General features: G+C 40.2%; 2 protein-coding genes across 4 annotated transcripts in view; one reads left to right on the forward strand and one right to left on the reverse strand.

Moving 5' to 3' along the window:
* On the forward strand, positions 1 to 5,451 carry cyb5r3 (cytochrome b5 reductase 3). 2 transcript variants are annotated; one of them, XM_008400460.2, is made up of 10 exons: positions 1 to 132; positions 392 to 517; positions 624 to 696; positions 1,787 to 1,893; positions 1,978 to 2,107; positions 2,357 to 2,440; positions 3,331 to 3,416; positions 3,489 to 3,588; positions 4,257 to 4,461; positions 5,300 to 5,451. In XM_008400460.2, the coding sequence occupies exons 1-9, from the start codon at positions 112 to 114 to the stop codon at positions 4,427 to 4,429; spliced, it is 900 nt and encodes a 299-aa protein (XP_008398682.1). In that variant the 5' UTR covers positions 1 to 111; the 3' UTR covers positions 4,430 to 4,461; positions 5,300 to 5,451. The 2 variants fall into 2 exon arrangements, with proteins under 2 accessions (XP_008398682.1, XP_008398681.1); XM_008400459.2 differs by lacking the exon at positions 5,300 to 5,451 and having other exon boundaries at positions 4,257 to 4,829.
* LOC103459137 (liprin-beta-1-like) overlaps positions 4,874 to 19,173 on the reverse strand; it is a 23,956-nt gene continuing 9,656 nt past the window's right edge. Inside the window, exons 3-26 of one of the 2 annotated variants that reach the window (XM_008400457.2) lie at positions 16,295 to 16,500; positions 14,818 to 14,898; positions 13,829 to 13,942; positions 13,628 to 13,738; positions 12,449 to 12,541; positions 12,268 to 12,306; positions 11,685 to 11,784; positions 10,537 to 10,598; positions 10,395 to 10,461; positions 10,098 to 10,216; positions 9,866 to 9,939; positions 8,872 to 8,926; positions 8,600 to 8,735; positions 8,266 to 8,401; positions 8,067 to 8,189; positions 7,398 to 7,548; positions 7,129 to 7,240; positions 6,957 to 7,045; positions 6,703 to 6,825; positions 6,505 to 6,630; positions 6,242 to 6,430; positions 6,002 to 6,160; positions 5,855 to 5,920; positions 4,874 to 5,561 (exon numbers count right to left, since the gene is read on the reverse strand). In XM_008400457.2, the coding sequence (XP_008398679.1) occupies positions 5,478 to 5,561; positions 5,855 to 5,920; positions 6,002 to 6,160; positions 6,242 to 6,430; positions 6,505 to 6,630; positions 6,703 to 6,825; positions 6,957 to 7,045; positions 7,129 to 7,240; positions 7,398 to 7,548; positions 8,067 to 8,189; positions 8,266 to 8,401; positions 8,600 to 8,735; positions 8,872 to 8,926; positions 9,866 to 9,939; positions 10,098 to 10,216; positions 10,395 to 10,461; positions 10,537 to 10,598; positions 11,685 to 11,784; positions 12,268 to 12,306; positions 12,449 to 12,541; positions 13,628 to 13,738; positions 13,829 to 13,942; positions 14,818 to 14,898; positions 16,295 to 16,500 (2,615 nt within the window). In that variant the 3' untranslated portion in view covers positions 4,874 to 5,477. The remainder of the gene's footprint in view (positions 5,562 to 5,854; positions 5,921 to 6,001; positions 6,161 to 6,241; positions 6,431 to 6,504; positions 6,631 to 6,702; positions 6,826 to 6,956; positions 7,046 to 7,128; positions 7,241 to 7,397; positions 7,549 to 8,066; positions 8,190 to 8,265; positions 8,402 to 8,599; positions 8,736 to 8,871; positions 8,927 to 9,865; positions 9,940 to 10,097; positions 10,217 to 10,394; positions 10,462 to 10,536; positions 10,599 to 11,684; positions 11,785 to 12,267; positions 12,307 to 12,448; positions 12,542 to 13,627; positions 13,739 to 13,828; positions 13,943 to 14,817; positions 14,899 to 16,294; positions 16,501 to 19,173) is intronic. The other variant, XM_008400458.2, reaches the window with a different exon arrangement.

Consider the following 19,173-nt stretch of genomic DNA (forward strand, 5'->3'; position numbering starts at 1 on the left):
ACAGTAACCACCTAAACTTCCGTTACAGTTCAGACAGTTGCGGCAGTACACTCCTCCCGAGCTGCGCTCTCAACAAACAAGCAAGCGTCTAGTTGTCTGAACGGACTGAACATGTTGTCTTACATCATCGGGGTGAGTTTTGTTCTCTTTTGCAACATTATTTAACTCGTTTAACTTTAGCTAACTTCTCAGAGCTAGCATTAGCCAACACGCAATTTTCCCCACATGAAGTCCAGTCGGCCTCCCCGCAGGAATTTGCGTGACTCATTTCTCCTGTTGAGGGGGAGATTAAACTAAGATGACTTTTAGCAGTGACAACGCCCCGCAGGGCTCCTGCACAGCCTGTAGCTAATGCTAGCCGGTGGTCTGCTGTCTGACCTTCATCTCACAGCTGATCCGAGGCGGCTTTGACAGCATCATCAACCTCATCTTCAGGCTGCTGTTCTCCAAGAAGAGACCTGCCATCACCTTGGAGGACCCCAGCATCAAATATGCGTTCAGGTTAATCGACAAACAGGTAAGAAAGAGGCTGTTTAGCAAAGTCTGCTAATGTCTGCAAACTCTGCTGGTGCGTTCACGTGACAGCTGAGGTGTTTGAGTTGATTGAGTTTTGTATGTTTTAGATTGTGAGTCATGACACCAGGAAGTTACGCTTTGCCCTACCTTCTCCTGAACACGTCCTCGGGCTGCCAATTGGTCAGTATGAGCTAAAACACACAATTTAGGCTAAAAGACTATGTATTAGACTATTAGAAAGTAGTAATTGTGGAAAGAAAATCACACACATTATTCGCTTCTTATTACTTTATTTCCACCACAAAGGCACGATTTTGTGCAAAACTAGTAGATTTCAATGGGTGGGGTCATTGATCTGCAACAAGAGTTGCTGTAGGCCTCTTGGCTCTGCTATTATAGATAACCATATCATCATAATATTGCAGTTGTGCCAAATAGTTGCAAAATATATTGTCAATATTGTGTGTGTGATGCTGATGTGTGCAGTAGGGGTGGTCGATATGGATTTAAATTTGTAGCACTATATTTTTCCATGCTATTGTGACGATAAAAATAACAATAAGAGCTGTTTATTTTTTCATGATTGTGACTGTGTGTCTCAGCAATTATACTAACACAAATACTGCTGGTAATGTGCTTACAAATAGAAATGCAATCACATAAAGAAATGTGATTGCACCACTAAACTGCACGTGGTATTTATTGACGTTTTCATTGACCAAACTGGACAAAAAGTAAAACTATCAACCCTGACAATAGGGACTATTTTGTGGTGTTTAAACACCATTAATTGGAATTTATTTTCATAATATATTCCAATTAATAACAAATTTACTCACGCTAGTGGGCATTTATCTAGTATTAATACTAGATAAGGGCTGTTTGGGTTAGATTCCAGTGCAACACTCTGTTGGATGGAGTCTCACCAGAGTAAAGTGCTAAAGGTCAGAGTTTTGGAATCTCCTTCGTTGATATTTATAATGTTCTCCAGCAAACAGAAAAGCTGTATTTATGCTGAGAAAAACACCCAGGTGGACTTTTCTCTGATAAGGCATCTTTTAGAGGAAATGAAGTGGAACTTAATACACATTTTACAGATTCTCAATTGTAAAACTTAAAAACCATTTATCATTTTCCCTCTGTTGCATAAATTTTATTCATATAAGATTGTAAAAGTTCAAAGGTTTCTAACTTTTTCACGTTTTAGTGGCTTTTCTCAGAGTTGCAAAAGCTAAATAAAACCGAAATCCATCTCTGCTCTTGTCTTCAGGGCAGCACATCTATCTGTCGGCGAAAATAAACGGGCAGCTCGTCGTCCGCCCGTACACTCCCGTCTCCAGCGATGATGACAAAGGCTTTGTGGACCTGGTGGTGAAGGTGAGGTCCAGAAGCAAGTCGCTTCTCTGCCTATCTGATGCATTTTATGGATTTAAATGTCTTTTATCTGCTTTTCTTTAACAGATTTATTTCAAAAATGTTCATCCTAAATTCCCAGAAGGTGGGAAGATGAGTCAGTATTTGGAGAGCCTCAAGCTCGGCGACACAATTGACTTCAGAGGACCCAGCGGTCTTCTCACCTACAAAGGCAAAGGTGAGAGCTTAATTTTCACCTATATAAAAAATAAAAAAGAGTTTGGGTTTATTTTTTTTTTTTATAATAAACTAGTCAGATGGTCTAAAATGTACAGAATGTTTGAAAGCTGTTGTACAAATCTTGAAAATTAAACTCGTAGACACCATGTTTATTAAGAAAAAAAGCCTTTGCATGCTGAATTAGCCTGATTGCTAACAGCTGCTCGTCTTTGGTGTCTGAGAACTGAGCCTGCTGCCGTTTCTGCAGGTGCTTTTGCCATTCAGGCGGATAAGAAGTCTCCAGCTGTGACCAAGACGGCCAAACAAGTGGGCATGATCGCTGGAGGAACAGGTGAGCTAGAAAAACTCACATCTGCTTCAGAGATGGTATCATGCTGCAACTACTGCTAATTTCAGCTACTGTTTCCTTTCTGTCGTATCAAACCAGTCAGCTAATTCTGTGATGTTATATCTCTGTAACCACCTGAGATTATTGATTATGTGAAAATCCCAGCAAATGGGAAGTTTAGATCGACATGTCTGGTTTGTTCCAGTTTCAGTTAAATCTTTGAAAAGCCACAAACATAACTCGACTGTAAAAAAGGAGATTCCTGGAGAACTATGACCTGAAAACTTGAAATACAAAACATGACACATTATTTCATAACTAGGCTAAAGAGCAAAACTTTTGCTTTTTAACTTTCATAATAAAATAATAAAAACTGGGATCTAACTGGACAATACAGGCCAGATTTGAGAGCCTATTTTCCTCCAAGTATAGAAATAATCTCTTGACTTCATATAACAATGCTAAAATGTACTTTTTAAACAAACTTTGATTATTTTCCACTGTTAAACTGGAAAAAAAATTTGCACTTAATTTATGATGCATAATTACCTTTAAACTTTCACATGCAACAAATCTGAGGTTCAAAACAAAAGTAATTTACATGCAGTTGATCATGGTTCTTAATGTGCGACTGTCTTTCAGAGGCTTTTTATTCAGTTAATTTAATGCCCAACAGATTTTCAACAATCATTTGCTTGTGGAGCTGATTTGATGCTGCTGAGTTGAGATTTTGTCATGAGGAACTTTCATGTGTGATTCTCACGAGTTCTGATTAATCTGATCAGCTGACTCTTTCAAACAAACGGCTCCATTATTTAGTCACAAATGTTTATTTTAACTGAAAAACTGTGTAGTTATTTATAACACCAGACGCTTTCTTGCTCTTTCTGCAGGAATCACCCCCATGCTGCAGCTCATCACTGCCATCATGAAGGATCCTCAGGACCAAACAGTGTGTCATCTGCTGTTCGCCAACCAGGTGAGGTCCACAATGATCAATAATGTTCTGCACGTCTGAAGCTGTATAACAACCCAACTCATGTGTCCGCAGAGTGAGAAGGACATCCTGCTGAGAGACGAACTGGACGAGATTCAAGCCAACCATCCAGACCGATTCAAGCTGTGGTACACAGTGGACAGAGCGCCTGAAAGTAAGTCCTGGAAGAGTTTTTACCTGCACTTCAAATGTCAACCAACCATTTAAGTGCTAAGATTTAATCATGTTAAAGTGAGATGCAAACTCTATTTTTAGCTAGTGTGTAAACGCATCATGATGTGATTCACTTTTAGTTGAGCAAGTCACAAGCAAATGACTAAATACATAGCCTTGAGAAACTCCAAAATCTAGTTAAATTTTCAGTTTAAACAAACTTAATGCAGGATTACATAATTAATGTACAGTGTTGCACATCAATCTGCTCGGACCATTTTGCATAAATTAAGCTAGTGGAAATCAATGAAGAAATGTATAGTTTGTTAAAATTAGTTGTTGCTAAGTGCAAATCTTGCATGAACGGTGTGTTAAGCTTTTTTACTTCATGGTTTGTAAACTTACCAGATTTTGACCAGTTTAAAAAATAAGAGTTGAGGTTCACGTGGGAAAAGTGGCACCCTCTAGTGGACAAATGACGTTAAAGATTAAGTCAGAGGTATATTTATTTACAGCTGCACTGTCAGTTCCCTGCATTTGTAGTGTGAATCCTCACTTTGTTAATATTCAGCTTCAAATGTTGACTTGACATTGTTGCAGTTCCATGTTTTCACCAGCAGATGTCACTACCAAAACAGCTGTCTTACATTCCAACTTTTCTGTGCTCAGACTGGGAGTACAGCCAGGGCTTCATCAATGAAGACATGGTGAGGGAGCGTCTGCCCCCTCCTGGTGATGACACGCTCATCCTGATGTGTGGACCTCCACCCATGATCCAGTTCGCCTGCAACCCCAACTTGGACAAAGTGGGCCACTCCCACAACCGCAGGTTCACCTTCTAGACGTCCGTCCGTCCGTTTGGAGGAAAAAAGAGGTTTGGATGTTTAAGGGCTTTGTTATTGTCTCTGCCCTGAAGGCACTAAAGCAGAGGGATTTTGCACAGTATAAATATACAGCGATATTATTGATGCAAAGCAATCGCAGCTTAGGACCAAACTACAGGGGAAGAGTTGGATAAGCCAGGAAGTTGGGAATCATGTTGAGATGGGATTTTTAGTTTGGTGCTGTGGCTTTATGGCTGTTCATCCAGTGCCTTAAAAACCTGCAGAAGTCTTTGTGTTTAAGGTCATCACTCTTGAATGCCACCAAGTTGAACATGTCAGTTTTTTGCTAAATGTTACCCAAATTGTAAATCTGGTTGCTTGTATTTAACATGGAGCATAAAAAGCTGTTGCTACTTCAGAAATGTCTGGGGCTGTTTTTGGACAGAAACGAGAATTTAAACATTTATTTCTTCACTTTTATTACCAAAACAATTCAAATTCAAAGATTTGGTTTCTTAAAAAGATTCTTTGGTTACAAGTCGCTCACTTAATGACTTCCTGCTTCACAGTTTTTGGCTTAAAGGGACAGTACAGGATTTTAAAAATGAAAGTATGTTAAACTTTAAGCAGGTGCCTTTCAGCCATTTTAACACTTTTAAGTACAGTCTTAAAAGTACTTCAAGGCATCCAACTGGTTAGAGCTTAACAGAAGCTCACTTAAAAAAAAGTCGGTACTATCCCTTTAACTTCAATGTAGCTTACAGTGGCACAAATATTTAATTTTTCTTTGGAGTAGCTATGAGCAGTCATAATTCACTCTGAAATTACAATGATTATTTCTAAGGTGAATGTTTTTCCTGATTCTCCAAATTCCACTTTATATTGCAGATAAGATATTGACTGCTCAGAACTACTCCACAGGAAGCTGCTGACCCTACATTATTTATTGCAACAAATCAACCTCCTACTGCAAACAAAGTAACTATTTTCAGTTCATGCATATGGTGAGAAACCTCAATAAATACAGTATGGAGACTAAATACTTTGGTGAGATGTAACCTGCTTCTCAGGAGGAGTTGAGAGCTTCTGTTTTATCCTCAGAGGGACAAAATGAGATCACCTGGAACAGCTCGTCCTCCTTCAGCATGCTCTGAAACACAAACAGGAAGTAACATTTCACATTTTCAGTAAATATAAAAACCTTGTACTGGAACAAGGGTGTCCAAAGTCAGTCCTCTAGGGCTGGCATCCTGCATGTTTTAATTATCTCCCTGGTTTTACACACTTGCATCAAATGATGGCTCATTTGAAGGCCTAAGCAGACACCCACTGTCTGAGGAGGTTGTTAGAACCACTAGGGAGAGAACTGAAACATGCAGGATGCCGGCCCCCAAGGACCGGCTTTGGACACCCCTGCACTAGAAGATCAGCTGGGCCTCGTACAGTCAGGTTGTTGATTCCCTCTGAAAACGCTCCAATCTCTCTGACGGTTCCTTCAGAATCCTCCATCTGTGTGGAAAAGGAGACACAGCTCAGATTTCACTTAGTAAACCTAATCTAGAATGACATGCAGTGGAAACGGCTCTCTACCTGCTCCAAGTGGTCCAGAGTTTCTTCATAGATGTGGACGTTTCTGTGGAAGCTGCTGCTCTTCGGCATCTCCACATTCATAGGACAGATGTAATCCTCTCCGTCGTCGTGACGTTTCCTCCTCAGGGAGCCAAAACCACCAAAAGATGAACGTCTTGGCTGAAACAAACAGAAGTTCTGTAAGTGTAATTTTCCAAAAAGATTAAATCACAGAAGCAGATTTGGAGAGTGATTAACTACCTTAACCTTAGCGGTTGCTGTGAGGACGCTGTAATCTGGGTTTTCCAGACATTCCTGTTTGAGGCTCTGCGCCTCCGAGCCGACCAGCAGGTGGAAGTGTGTGGCCAGGTGGCGCCTCAGCAGGGTTTTACTGGGAGGAATGTTGAGCAGGAGGGCGAGCGCTTCCACGTTGAATCGAGGCTCCAACACCTTCAAGATACACGAGGCAGTTAGTCAATTCGATTCTGGAGGTTCCCGACTAAAAACGCTCATCAGGTTTTTACCATCAGTCCTCCATGAACTCCGCTCCCTCTAAGGTTGGGCGCATATTCTGCCAGATCCACAGAGCGCAGCCACTCCATCACTCTGTGGTTGGTCCACCGAGAGATCTCAGCCGGCGTGATGTTGCTCTGCACAAACAAAACGAAATATTAGAAAGCATCAGCTGTGAATCAGAGCAGAAATGTCAGGCTTCGTATTACCTCATCAGAAGGACGGCGCCTCAGACAGTTGGGTTCGTAGGAGTTCAGACGCAGAACCTGGATGGCTCTCTTGATGCTGAGGTGATGAAGGACACTCCCAACCTTTAGAGACAGCAGGTCTTCCTACAACAGATGAAGAAACAGCATAAGACCTACAAACTACTTGATTCAGGTGTTTTAAAGCGGAGAATGGAGTTTGAGTACTAGAGAAACATTCTTCTATTATCCAAACTTGTTAAAAGCTCCCAGCTCACCACTGTCATGTAGTGCAACATGCGTCCATCAACTCGGGCCTCATCGAAGTTGCTCTTGTATTGCGGGAGGCCGATGTCGTCCAGCCATCCTGGAAAAGAAAACAAACCATCAGTGCAGAAACTAAACAAGCTGCTGGAGACAGCAGGTCTGCTCTGAAGCACCGTCACTCACTGGTGACCCAGTTGTGGTCCAGTTTGCCCTGAAGGTCATCGCCCTCCGAGCCAAGAGCCTGCAGGGCGAGCTGCAGCTTCTTCCTGTGGAGAGGCAGCTTCATTCCCAACTCCTAACAGGGAAAACAGGAAGAGTTTCAAAGTAAATCTACTTGAATTGAATCACATCCTGTTTCATCTCAATAAAAACATGAATCTTACAACAGTGTGACTCTAAACCTTATTAAAACAAGTGATGTCGTAACTTGTGAACAGGAAACTAACTCCCACCTTCTCCAGATCATGTTGTGATGCCTGCAGTAACATTTGTCCCGATTTGACCCAGTTCTGACCCTGAGCTGCGTACAAGCCCAGGCCCTGCTCCTGTAGCCAGGCACAAACATCCTCCTTCCTCCACCGAGAGAAAGGAACGTCAACAGCCCTGAACATGGACACACAACTCCGTTATCAGCAAATTAAATCAAAACAATCATTCACACAAAATGGTGCAAATGGGCAAAGTGAAAAAACAGATCTTAAATTAAAGAGTTAATGTGCTGGCTCCGGTCGGATAACTTTAAAATCATAAGATATGCTCCGCTATTAGTATCCATGTTTACTTCTGCAATCACTGACACTTCTTCATGGCGCTCGCTGCATTTGGTGTTACTGCGCCCTCTACTGCACATGTGGCACACTTTCAGCCTGTTTGCAGTTCACATACAAGTTGCATATATTTGGACAATCTGATTTCACAAAAAAAATTGGAATCAATTAAAGCCTGCAGTGTTAACGTAGCATTAGTTTGGTATAAACTAACCAAATAACATCAATAAAAGTACAGAATTTTTTTGTTTTAGACCGAATTTGACCTCATCAAGAAAGTTATTTTCATGAGTTATTAATTTACTGTTGTATTTAAACATTTGATACAAGTAATTATTGCAAATCTCAACTTACTTGTGTTTTGAGTCGCGTGACCAGCCGAGCCGAGGCCCTGCTGTGGCTCTGACTCCGCCTCTCCTGAACTCCGTCTCAGCCCCATCATCCAGGTTAAAGGAGGTGGAGTGGCTTCTCTTTAGCCTGCAAGAGACGCATGTTTAAACGCACAAACTCATCTGAGCCCAAGTCAAAGATCACACTGTACACCGTGCTTTACCTGCCAAAGAATTTCCTGAACCCGCTCGACTTCTTCTTGGCTTCTGGAGACGACGGAAGAGGAGCTGCGTCGCGGGGTTTCTGTGGAGGAACACCAGCGAGGTCGAGGTGATCTGTGCCTTTACGTTCAGTCTCAGCTGTCAAAGATAAAGCAAGATCAGAGTTTGATTCATTTAACTTCACAAAATATTTAAATGCATGCATTTTGTTCAGACTTTTGCAAAAATACTAGGGATGTTTTCTACTGATTTGCCACTAGGTGCATTCAGTGGTACTCCAGGTCCAGTATCAGTTTAGAAGCATGTAAAAGTGATTAAAAAAAAAGTTCTGCTCACCCAGGTTGGGGACGCTGGCCGTCTGTTTGCCGCCACGCAGCTTAAAAAAGCCACGACCAAATGAAGCACGAATTTTCTTGCTGCCAAAATTCCCGTCACTTATGTTCCCCTTAGCAGTTCCTGATTTGTTCTCAACCTAAAAGAAATAAAATCAACCACTAGATGGCAGCAGAGGTACTTGCAGGACAGCTGGAGTATCGAGGCTCAATAAAATATTCATCTTTAAATAAATTATAGAAATATAGCACTATGTGCTGTTCAGGTGGTTCTACCTGCTCAGTGCTGCCAGTTACAGCTGAACCGTCACCATGTGAATCATCTAAGGAGCTGAAAAAAGAAAAATGCGTTCAAACATCCACTGGGAACAGAAGGAAAAAGCATCATGGATCAAGTTCTCCTTTCCACATACTGAGCTACAATGAAGAAGACAAACACAAACTGCTTTTATCCTCAATTAGTTTTGCTCACATGTTATTTAATGTTTATGTGCAGAGGAGAAAATCTAAAGATGGTGGTATTGAGGTTTCATTTGCTGAATTTTTTAAACTGAAAATTACAGAAATCACCAGAGTGAGGATGCAAACATTTCATTAGGACGAACGATCAACAGCAGGTTCTGCTACTGGGCTCATATAAACAATCAGTTTACGTAAAATCACATGGTTTTTGGTGCTGGTACAAACTTAACCTAATGACTTTATAGTGTTTCAGTAGAGCAAAACCACAAGGTTGAGAAAGGAAGAGATAAATGCTAAAGTTTTCACTCCTCTTGCAATTTTCCACATTTACTTGTCTAACAACTAAAAACTTTAATGTATTGGGATTTTATGTGGAAGACCAACACAAAATAAAACTGAGGTTTAGCAAAAAAATGTTTTTAAAAAAAGATGGCATTTGTACCAATTTAAAAACAAAATGCTTGTTAATCAAATTCAAGACTGATCTTAATTCTTGTCAAGTTAGTACATAAGGAAAACAGAAACTACTGTCTTATAATAAATATTGTCTAAAACATTTCTAAGCATTAAAAGATTGTCAACTTGTCAACAAAGACATTTTCAGACTTTCAAGAGTCGTCGCCCCCTGCTGTCCGTTTGATGAAATGTAAGGCTAGGTTCTGTTTGCACATTATGTTGAAGTGAAACTTAACGTGTCCCACAGCACAGTGACTCAAAAATGGACAAGAACAAGAAAACAGGCCAGATTAGTAATAATAAGGAAGTGAGCAGTAAAGTTCAGCCAATTTATGTCTTAAATTAGTTTTACCTTTGCGCTGCTTGCAGCTGTCTTTCTCTGTCCAGTTCATTCATTTCAGAGAGCACTGCTATGCATGGTATGGACTGAAAAAACAGGAACAAATGATTAATTCAAAACAGAAGCTCTGAACTCTTCGGGGAGACCATTTCAGAGTGGGAGGCCGAGGTTGGAGCTTTTCTAAAGGAAGTCTCCAGTCTGGGGTTCATCCTGTGTCAGCTGTTTGGACAGAGTTTGCGTTTACCTCATCGCAGCTCCTTCCTGCCTCCCCCTCCAGCTCCAGGGTGACCTGATCCACCTCCATGGACAGAGAAAGCGAGGGATCATCTGTTATATCAGCGTAGTCGTCTTCTTTCAGCTTCTCTGTGAGAGAGCAGTTCGTACAGTCATGCACTGAACCACAAAGACAGCTATAATCTCCTTTCAGAGCTTAGTCATCCTTTAAGGCTCTAATAAAAACGCTCTGCAGTCAGATATAGTTTGACTGATTGGGTCTAACATCATGGTGGGTTTGTTTGCACTTTGAGTAATATCCTCTCACCTCTGACCAGCTCCTGCACTCTCCTGCACTTCGTCAGTGATTCCTCCAGCTCTTTAATCCTTCTCTCCTGCAGACAGACACAAAAGCTCAAGTCATGACGCATCTGGGAGGCTGGAGCAGCTGCCGACATGCTGCTCTGTACCTTCTCATCGTTCTCCGACGTCAGCAGCTCCAACACCCTCTTCATTTTCACCATCTCTGTATCTGGACAGATTAAAAAACTAAAGTTTTGCTCAGGAAGTTTAGCTCCAACTCTGTGTGGCTCTGAAAGGAGCCAATAAAAACAAGAAATAATGAAGTCAACAGGGACTCAGGTTCTTATTTCAGCTGGTTGGTGCTAAAAGCCTGGACCAGTCAGTCAAATATTTCCAGTCTTGAGTTTCCACACTAACCAGCTCTTTTGATCCAATTTTTAAAGTCTGAATCCCAAAGTTCACCATTTAATTATGAAATATATGAGCAGATGGATAAATGAAAGGATTTTTCATAAAAATAAAATATACATTTACAACCCTGACATTCCTCTTCAGAAACCAGTGTCTTCAGTCAGAGGCTTCTTTAAAGTCACCAACACAAAATGCTGCAAGATTCATTACAATAACTGGTTGAGGAATTTGAACTAATATTAGTGACAACATTTAATTTCCCTTTGGGATCAATAAAGTATTTAAAAATTTTTTATCTAAATCAATGGATGGATTCATAAATAAATAGAGGGACTGGGAAACATCGACAAATATTTCTTAGTTGCTCCATGTACTTTAATGTAAAATGTAAAATTCCTTGCAAATATTTCTAAAGTAGTCCCACAAAATCAGTGATTTTGACTGCAAAAAAGAAAAATCACAGTCGCCAAATCCTGGATGAGCTGACTAGAGAATTCCTTCAGGACTTTTTGTCGGTTCAACATGTAGACAAAGATGTTCAACTCCAAGGAATTAAAAGAAATCTTTCTTTCTGGTGTTCAAATGATCTTGAGGTATATTTTCCAAAGCAGTAGTCACAGAGAAATCCCAACAAAAACCTACAGACCAAATTTGCTTGATTTCATCTTTAAAACTGCAGGGATGAGATAAAGTCAGCTGAGGGTTGAAGGAGAAACGTAACGATGTGTTTGGAGTGAGATAAAAAACAAATTCACAACAAGACATGAAATTAGTTTAACTGTAATTAATACAGAAAACAGATGACACTCTGTGGCTGTAAGAAGGATTATTTTTTCCAAGTGTTAGAGGGCAAGAAATGAGAAACGAAACAAGGAATTCAGATTGTTGTGAAAACATTTCATACCTCTTTCTACCCCTGCGATTTTGTTGTGGGTCTCTCCCTTCAGCCTCCTCAGCTCAAGGTCTCGCTCCTCCAGATGCCTCTGCAGATCCTGCAGCTCCTCCTGAACAATCATGGTCAAAATGATTCAAACTGCAGCAACAGGAACATGAAGAAGAGTCACATCTGACAAGACATGAACCAGGAAGTTTGTTCCATTTTTCATGGTCTCTGGCTGAGAGGCCGAGGAAGGACAGCAACATGTTCAGCTTGTATACATTTACCTTAAAAACTGTCCAGAAATCAGCCCTTCAATTAACCAAATCAGAATCACACGTTTGAAAAGTGGATAAGTTAGTATTTTAATTTGTGCTACTGACAGCATTCAGTGCAAACGTATGCAATTCAATGCATCAAGCTGGTAAAACATGCAGAAGATTGAAGATGCTACAGAAAAACTCCTATCCAAAATATTAATGTGCAGAAAACTCAAGCAGCACTCACTGAGGCACTTACAGCAGTGTGATGAAAGTCAGGAAAGCAGTGTTCAGCAGGTGAGAAGGAGCAGCTTTTAGAAGAAGAAACAGGCTGGAGACTAAACCTTCACCTCATCTCCAGTGAAGCGCTTTGAGTTCCACTTTGGATGCTTAAAAGGTAAGCAGGTTGCAGAAAGACATTAACAAAACGAAAGATGAAAATCAGGAGCAAAGCTAAGAGCTCGAGAACGAAATAATAAGCAGAGATGATTAGATGGGAGTAAGTTATGGTTGTTAAAAACAAACACTCACTTTGGCTCCTTTTAGTTTCTTCTCACATTGCAGTCTTTCATTCTCCATGTCCGTCAGCCTGAACCTCAGGTCTGTCACTTCCTGGTACAAACCCTACAGAGGGAACAGAAAGATGAAATTATTAATAAACAGACACAAAAACACATGCAGAGACTTGATTTTAGTATTAAGCAATAAAACAAACATAAAAAAGAGGTGCAGAGGAGAGACATGAGTCTGAAGTTCTCAAACCAAGATTCAAACTTTTTCCTGGCAGTAAAGACAAATTTCTGTTTCATTTCCAACTAGAATCAATTTTAGCACAGCAGTTAAAGTTTATTTGTTTTGCACATTTCAGCAATACAGCAGTTTAAAATGTTTTACATAATAAAAAAAAAAAACTTGAGTGGCAAAATAACGCAGTAAGTGAAGAAACACTTACTAGAATTAATCTATGTTCCAGTTATTAAAGACAACTTTGCAAATCCTGACTTTGAAACCGTCTTTATGCGTCTCTGAATGTTCAGGTCCGTCACACATCCAGGGTTTGAGCCTGATCAGTAGTTTCTGTCTGTAAAACTGTTTTTACAAGTTTCACCAACTGAAGTTTAAGAGCTTTTGAATTGAGTCTGATTTTTGATCACTTTTTTCTTGTTTGTGTTGCTGATGTTGAAAAAAATCAGCCTTTTTATGGTGACGGTATCTATGCAATGTGTGTCTGCAAGGATGTGGAATTCCACATGATGATTGTAGGAGTTTGATTGAAAGTGGTGCTAGAAAGAAAAATAAACATTCGTAGATGAATAACGGTCTATGTGTCCTTTGTGCTTTGAGAGTCTTAAAAAAAACACACACATCCTATTCCAGGCAGTAAAACGACACGATGGAAACTTCTACTCTGGAAAGCTGAAATCTGAGTGGGTGGATGGGGGTGGGGGGGGTTGTGTCAGGAAACAGCTGCTGGAGTAAGAAGGGAGTTTGGGCCTCCTTTGTGACCCCCTAAAACAGTTCAACCAACACCACATGACAGATCCGAGTCCTGAAGCCGAGCGAGACGGACCTTTGTGACTCTAAAAACAATGACTGAACGGACTGGACGGCCGCCAGGACTCATGGTGCAGGTGCAGCTTCAAAAGATATCTGCTCCACTTCACAGCCACTGAAAGTACATTTTCAAAGAGCGGATGGGGGGCGTCTTACTTCGTTGCCCCTGTGATCTCTCTCCAAAGTGGCCAGCTTCAGCTTCAGACTCGACACCTCCGTCATCAGCTCCAGCTTCTGGGTCTCCAACGCCGTCCGGTTTAGCAGCTCCTGATGGTCAGTAAAGCAGCACAGCCTTTTCTAAAACAGTAACGGCTTTCATTTCCAGTCGTCTACCTTTAATGACGGCGGCGGCCTCACCTGCTGAAGCAGCTCTTCTGCAGCGTTCAGCTTCTCCCGATGAAGCTCCAGACTTTTATCCAAGTCCCGGATCTTTTCTCCCTGCACCTCCACCTGGTCTGTCAACACACTGACCTGCAGTAACGACAACTTCAATTAGGATGTTTAAAATGTTAAAATTATGGAGCTTAACCCGACTTGATCCCAATATTAAGAACCCTAAAACAGAGCTTTGCAATCTAATGAACCATTTAAAAAACTTATTTTTAGTCTCATTTTTTGTGCAAATATCTTAATACACTTGCAGTGAGAAAAACTAACTTACAAGTACCTTTTCAGGCAGATTTAGGAGCTTATTTTAAGCAAATATTGATGAGAAAGTTCTAGTTCCACTGGCAGATCATTTCACTTATAACTTGGGGAAATTGTCTTGTCATAATAAATTTAACTGCCAATGAAACTGGTACTTTTTCATCAATATTAAGTACTAAAATACTTGATAAGATTTGGTGTTTTTGCAGCGAAAACATAGAATAAAACAATTACAAGTTTATGTGACACTGGAAAATTGGAGAACCACAACCAATGATTAGGCTAATGAAAACTCTACTTTAAAGAGATAAATAAAAAAATTTTTTAAAAAAACACCTGACTTTCTAACCCTTATCTGGTATGAATGAAAACTCAGGCTCGTTTTTTTTCCATATTTGCAGAAAAATTAAAGATGAGGTAATAAATGAAGGATATAATTGTTGTCGTAGTGCATTTCCATTATTTCATGCATAGCAGCTTGAAATTATATGTATTATAGCCACTATAATAGTTCAATTATTGGTCTTTTTTAAGTATTTCATGCTTAAATTTGCCCCTTTCCCACCAGAAAACTGAAACAATGCCCTCCTTGGCTCAGCTAAATACACAGCAAGTTTATACAATCAAACCAAATTGGATATTTGTGAGCAATTGTCGTGTTTTGCAGCAATGAATGGACATTTTTCTTCTTCACAAACCTGCAGAATAAGGCACTCTTTGTCACTCTCCAGCCGTGAAAGGCGGTCTTGGTAGACGGCCTCAGAGCCGTGGACGTTGGTCTGAAAGAAACGCAACAGGCCGTCATTTCTGCCGTTTGTCACAAAGGAAGCCAAAATTCATATTTCAAAGGAATCAACAAAAGATGGGTGAAAAAAAAAATATCGAGGGCATAATTATTTTAGAAAGAGCATCAATTTGTTAATTTTTATCATTGTGTGCAACAACAAAAGGCCTGAAATGCAGCAATCAAAATCTCAGTTTGCAAAAAAGAAAACAAAAACAGAATCTCAACACTGGAGTCACATGAGATGAAAGAGCCATCTTTATTTTATTCTGCCTTTATCTCAGCCTTCAGCAAATAGGATGACTTGCTAAGATTTGGGCCAATAAAAAACCTCTTAGGATTCTTTAATTGCATGTTTCAGGCCACTATATACGCTATCTGGACCAAAATAATAATCAACTGACGTCATAAATGTAGGAATTTAGTTAAATATGCAATTCAAGATGACAGTAAATTAAATTGTGGGAATTCCCCAAATGTTTTGGTACACCACGGCGAGTCAATGATGAATCTGAGGTCTCATCTTCATCTTTTCAGGAAAAATCATGTCTTGCAAATTATTAAGATTCCTGGGTTTTGGCTCAAATCTAAATTCAATAAGAACCAAATTCTTCAACTGTTGTATACATTTGATTAACAATCAAAGTTCCTACTTGGTTTTCAGGCCAAAATTCAAGTTATTACAAAGTTCTCCATCGTATTTCAGACCATTTTCAGAGTGGAAATATGAAAGTAGATCAAGATTTAGATATGGAACCTTGAAATAAAGCTTAAATTAGTAGGAAAGGACACTGAACCACTAGGTGGAAACAACTGGCAGACTTCTTATTTCACTGATAATCAGAGAAACCTGAGAAGACGCCTCAGCTTCACCTGCTCTGCATGTTTGGTGCCACAAATTAGTGAGTAATGAAGATAATGGAGATATTGATGCACACCTCTAGCAGCTTACACAGCTCAGAGCTTAAACAGTAATGTCCTTGTCAAGTCATGATGTCAAGCTTCCTCCTCTTGCAGAAAAATAAATATTTATACATGTTCTGCTCCATAATTCTTTCTTGCTTGACTACATTTTTAAAGAGACAAATCATTTTAACCCATACATTGAGCTTTGGCTGCTGATGCAAAGTTTTCTACACTTTCCTTTTTCATACTCATCTGGGTCTGAAAATTTACTTTAAATTCATACATCTACAAGACATTATTCATCTTTCCTCCTCCGTGTTTTATCAGAACCAGTCGGGTCTCTGCGACGACAGCGGCTGAAATCCCTCCATCTTTCACTGCGTCATTAAAGCAGTGGGAATGAAGTGGCTCCAGTGGTTTAAACACAGACATCAATTACAGCTTAGGAAGCCTCCAGGTCATAAAACTCCTCTCCTCCCTCTTACTGTCCGTCCGTGCAGCCACTCTGCCAGCCCCTCCGCGGTGGAGTCTGGGATCTGACAGCGCAGGTTGTCCCGCTCCTCGTTGTCCATCAGCTCCAGCGCCGCTCTGAGGTCCTCCAGCAGGTGAAGCACGCGGAAGCCACCCAGGAAGGGAGACGTGGGCGACTGGCAGTCAAACAGCCCGTTGGAGTAATCAATGGCCTTGGAGCCTTCAGGAGCGGACAGAGGAGTTACGAGGCAGTTAAATTTATTTCTGATGAGTCAGAAAAGGAAAAGAAAAAGTAAAAGCGAAGACGGAACTAGAAGTAATTGAAATCGGGGTGAAAACCTAAATGAGAATCAAATGTTTTCCCAGACGCATTGAAGCTGCGCTCTAACTTTTCAGAAAGATTTATGACTGAACACTTCCAGTGTTAATCTGTGGGAGGAGAGAGCAGATGACAAAGAAATAAATCTTTTTAAAGCAACCGGGTTTTTACTTCTGTTTCCAAAATGTGGTGGTTTTATACGGTAACAAAGTGGAGAACAGCCTCATGTGCATTAAACCCAAGTCACACGATGAAGTAAACTAGCTTTGTTGTGTCCCTATTAATCTGAATGGTTTCTTTTACAGACCTCTCTGACTAAAACTGGATTTAAATGATGGCAAATGCAAACTTTACTAAAACAACATAGCTCCCGACTCAGTGCATTTTCAATTTACATAAAAAGAGATTAATTTGGAACTAACTGACCAGGAAAGTGATGTTATTTGAAAACATTACTATTTTGGAGTTAAAGCCAATTCAAATGAATCAGTTTATCTTAAATTTCTTTTCACTTTGTGACATTTCAACCATCAATCAGAATGTAATCCATTTACATTTATGATTATTTTATCCTCATTTTACCAGTAGAGGAAATTCCTAGAAATGTGCATCAAGAAAAAAAAACATTTATAATGTCAAATGATAATAAACAAGTAATTTACTAATTTAGGCAAGTATAGCAATTAGAGGTGTGCCGATCAATCAGTCACCGATCATAATCGGCCGATTTCTGTGAAAAAGTGTATGATCAGTGATCGCCGATCACGGTCTCTTGTTGCCGATCACACAAACCGATCACCTGCATCTCATTTCGCAGCCTGCCTGTGCAGCTGGTCTCCTCTTTCCTTCACTGCGCAAACGCGCAGCAACAAATCCTAAGCGATGTGGAACTATAACGCACTGAGTGATTGAAGACGTTTGCGTGTTGCGGCGGAAAATTGAAGCACGTCAAAATTCATCAACACAACGAATCTAATATGGCATCAAAATAATGACATACTTGAGGAGTTTGGCTACATGGAGGCTCACTGCAGTAAAAAAAGACATATGGAGGATCAGATAGCAGGTAAAGCGGCGCACAGCTACAAACACTCACCCGGATTAGCATGACGGTCAGAAAGTTAAACAAATAACCCACAAAAGTATTTAAGTCTTCGAGCTGCGATGTAAGACGCTGGTTCTGCTCTCGCTGTTGAACCGCTGCTACGCGCTACAGGTAGTAATATTTCACAGACGGAGCGCCGCTTCTGCTCCACATGGTAGTGACTCTCACACCGAACCTCTGCTTAAAGCTGCAGCATCTAACCTAAAAAAATACATTTTACATACGTATTAAAACTTTCGCTGTCCTAACATGAGACAAATAATCTCTGAGAAAATAATCGATCTCCTCCCTGCTCTGCATAATTACTCTGCTCAGTCAGAAACAGCCAATCAGAACTAGCAGTAATCAGCTAGCCGCCATGCTATCAGGAAGTTTTCATTCAGTAACTCAGGATTGTTTATTGTAATGGATCCTGTATTTGCCTTTGAATGTTAAGTTTTATACTTGAATTTCTTTGACAATGTTGAGAGGTTTTATTTTGACTCTTTGCATTATTTAGCCTCTTCAGAGCCTTCATATGTTATCAGTCAGTTAAAGATAGTATTACTGTAGCAGTACAATTTGCACAATGCCTGTTTTGTTTAGTTTTCTTCTTGGAAAAAGTTATTAAAAACAAGTTTTTGTCTAAATTAAGGTAAATTCATGGTTCCTTTTTCCACATAATGTAACCGGTAGTGTTTATGATAAAATAATGATAATTATGTGATCGATATCGGTGATCGATTTTAATTATTAAAAAAACAAAGAAAGAAAAGAAAGAACATTTAAATTATTGAGCATAAATTTATCATTTGATTAATTGATTTATTGCTTATTGGGACAGGCCTACTGGTGTTTTATTTTGAGATCATCCTTTTCCTAATTGAGCAACTCAAATTACAGCTTGAGCTCCATGATTATAGTTCATTATATTCTTACTTCAATCCATCAAACAGTACAAAGCAAATAAATCTTCTCCATGTCTGCATTGTTTCTAATTCTGTCTGCTTCATAAGCGTCAGCCTTATGACTTTACCAGAACACACAATGTTCCCATCATGCACCTCTGCCGGCTCCATGCCATCTGTCATCCGTCTTAAATGTCAGCTGTAATCAAGATCTCCCAGATTAACAACGAGGGAGCCGAATAAACAAATGAATACTAAAATATTCAGACAATCACAGCAGCGAGGAGGTGAGGCTCGATGATGGCCGCGGTTTCTGCGGAAACGCGAGAGACTGGTGGGTGTCATGTGATCAGCCGCCGCGCTCCCATTGGAAAGGTCAGCGCTATAATTACACACATCAGCGGAAAAGTGGGGACTGTAAATTTGTAGGCTGGTCCGCTCATCTGCAGCAGTGGAAGTATACCGAGCAAGAGCCAAAAGTTCATATTCCAAACTCAGAGCTTGAATAGTCATCAGCTTCCACCAATGCAGGGACGACGGAAACTTCCTGTAATTTCTCTCATGCAGAGATGCGGGGATCCA

Source organism: Poecilia reticulata, linkage group LG23 (assembly GCF_000633615.1).
Source record: "Poecilia reticulata strain Guanapo linkage group LG23, Guppy_female_1.0+MT, whole genome shotgun sequence".
Classification (NCBI taxonomy): Eukaryota; Metazoa; Chordata; class Actinopteri; order Cyprinodontiformes; family Poeciliidae; genus Poecilia; species Poecilia reticulata.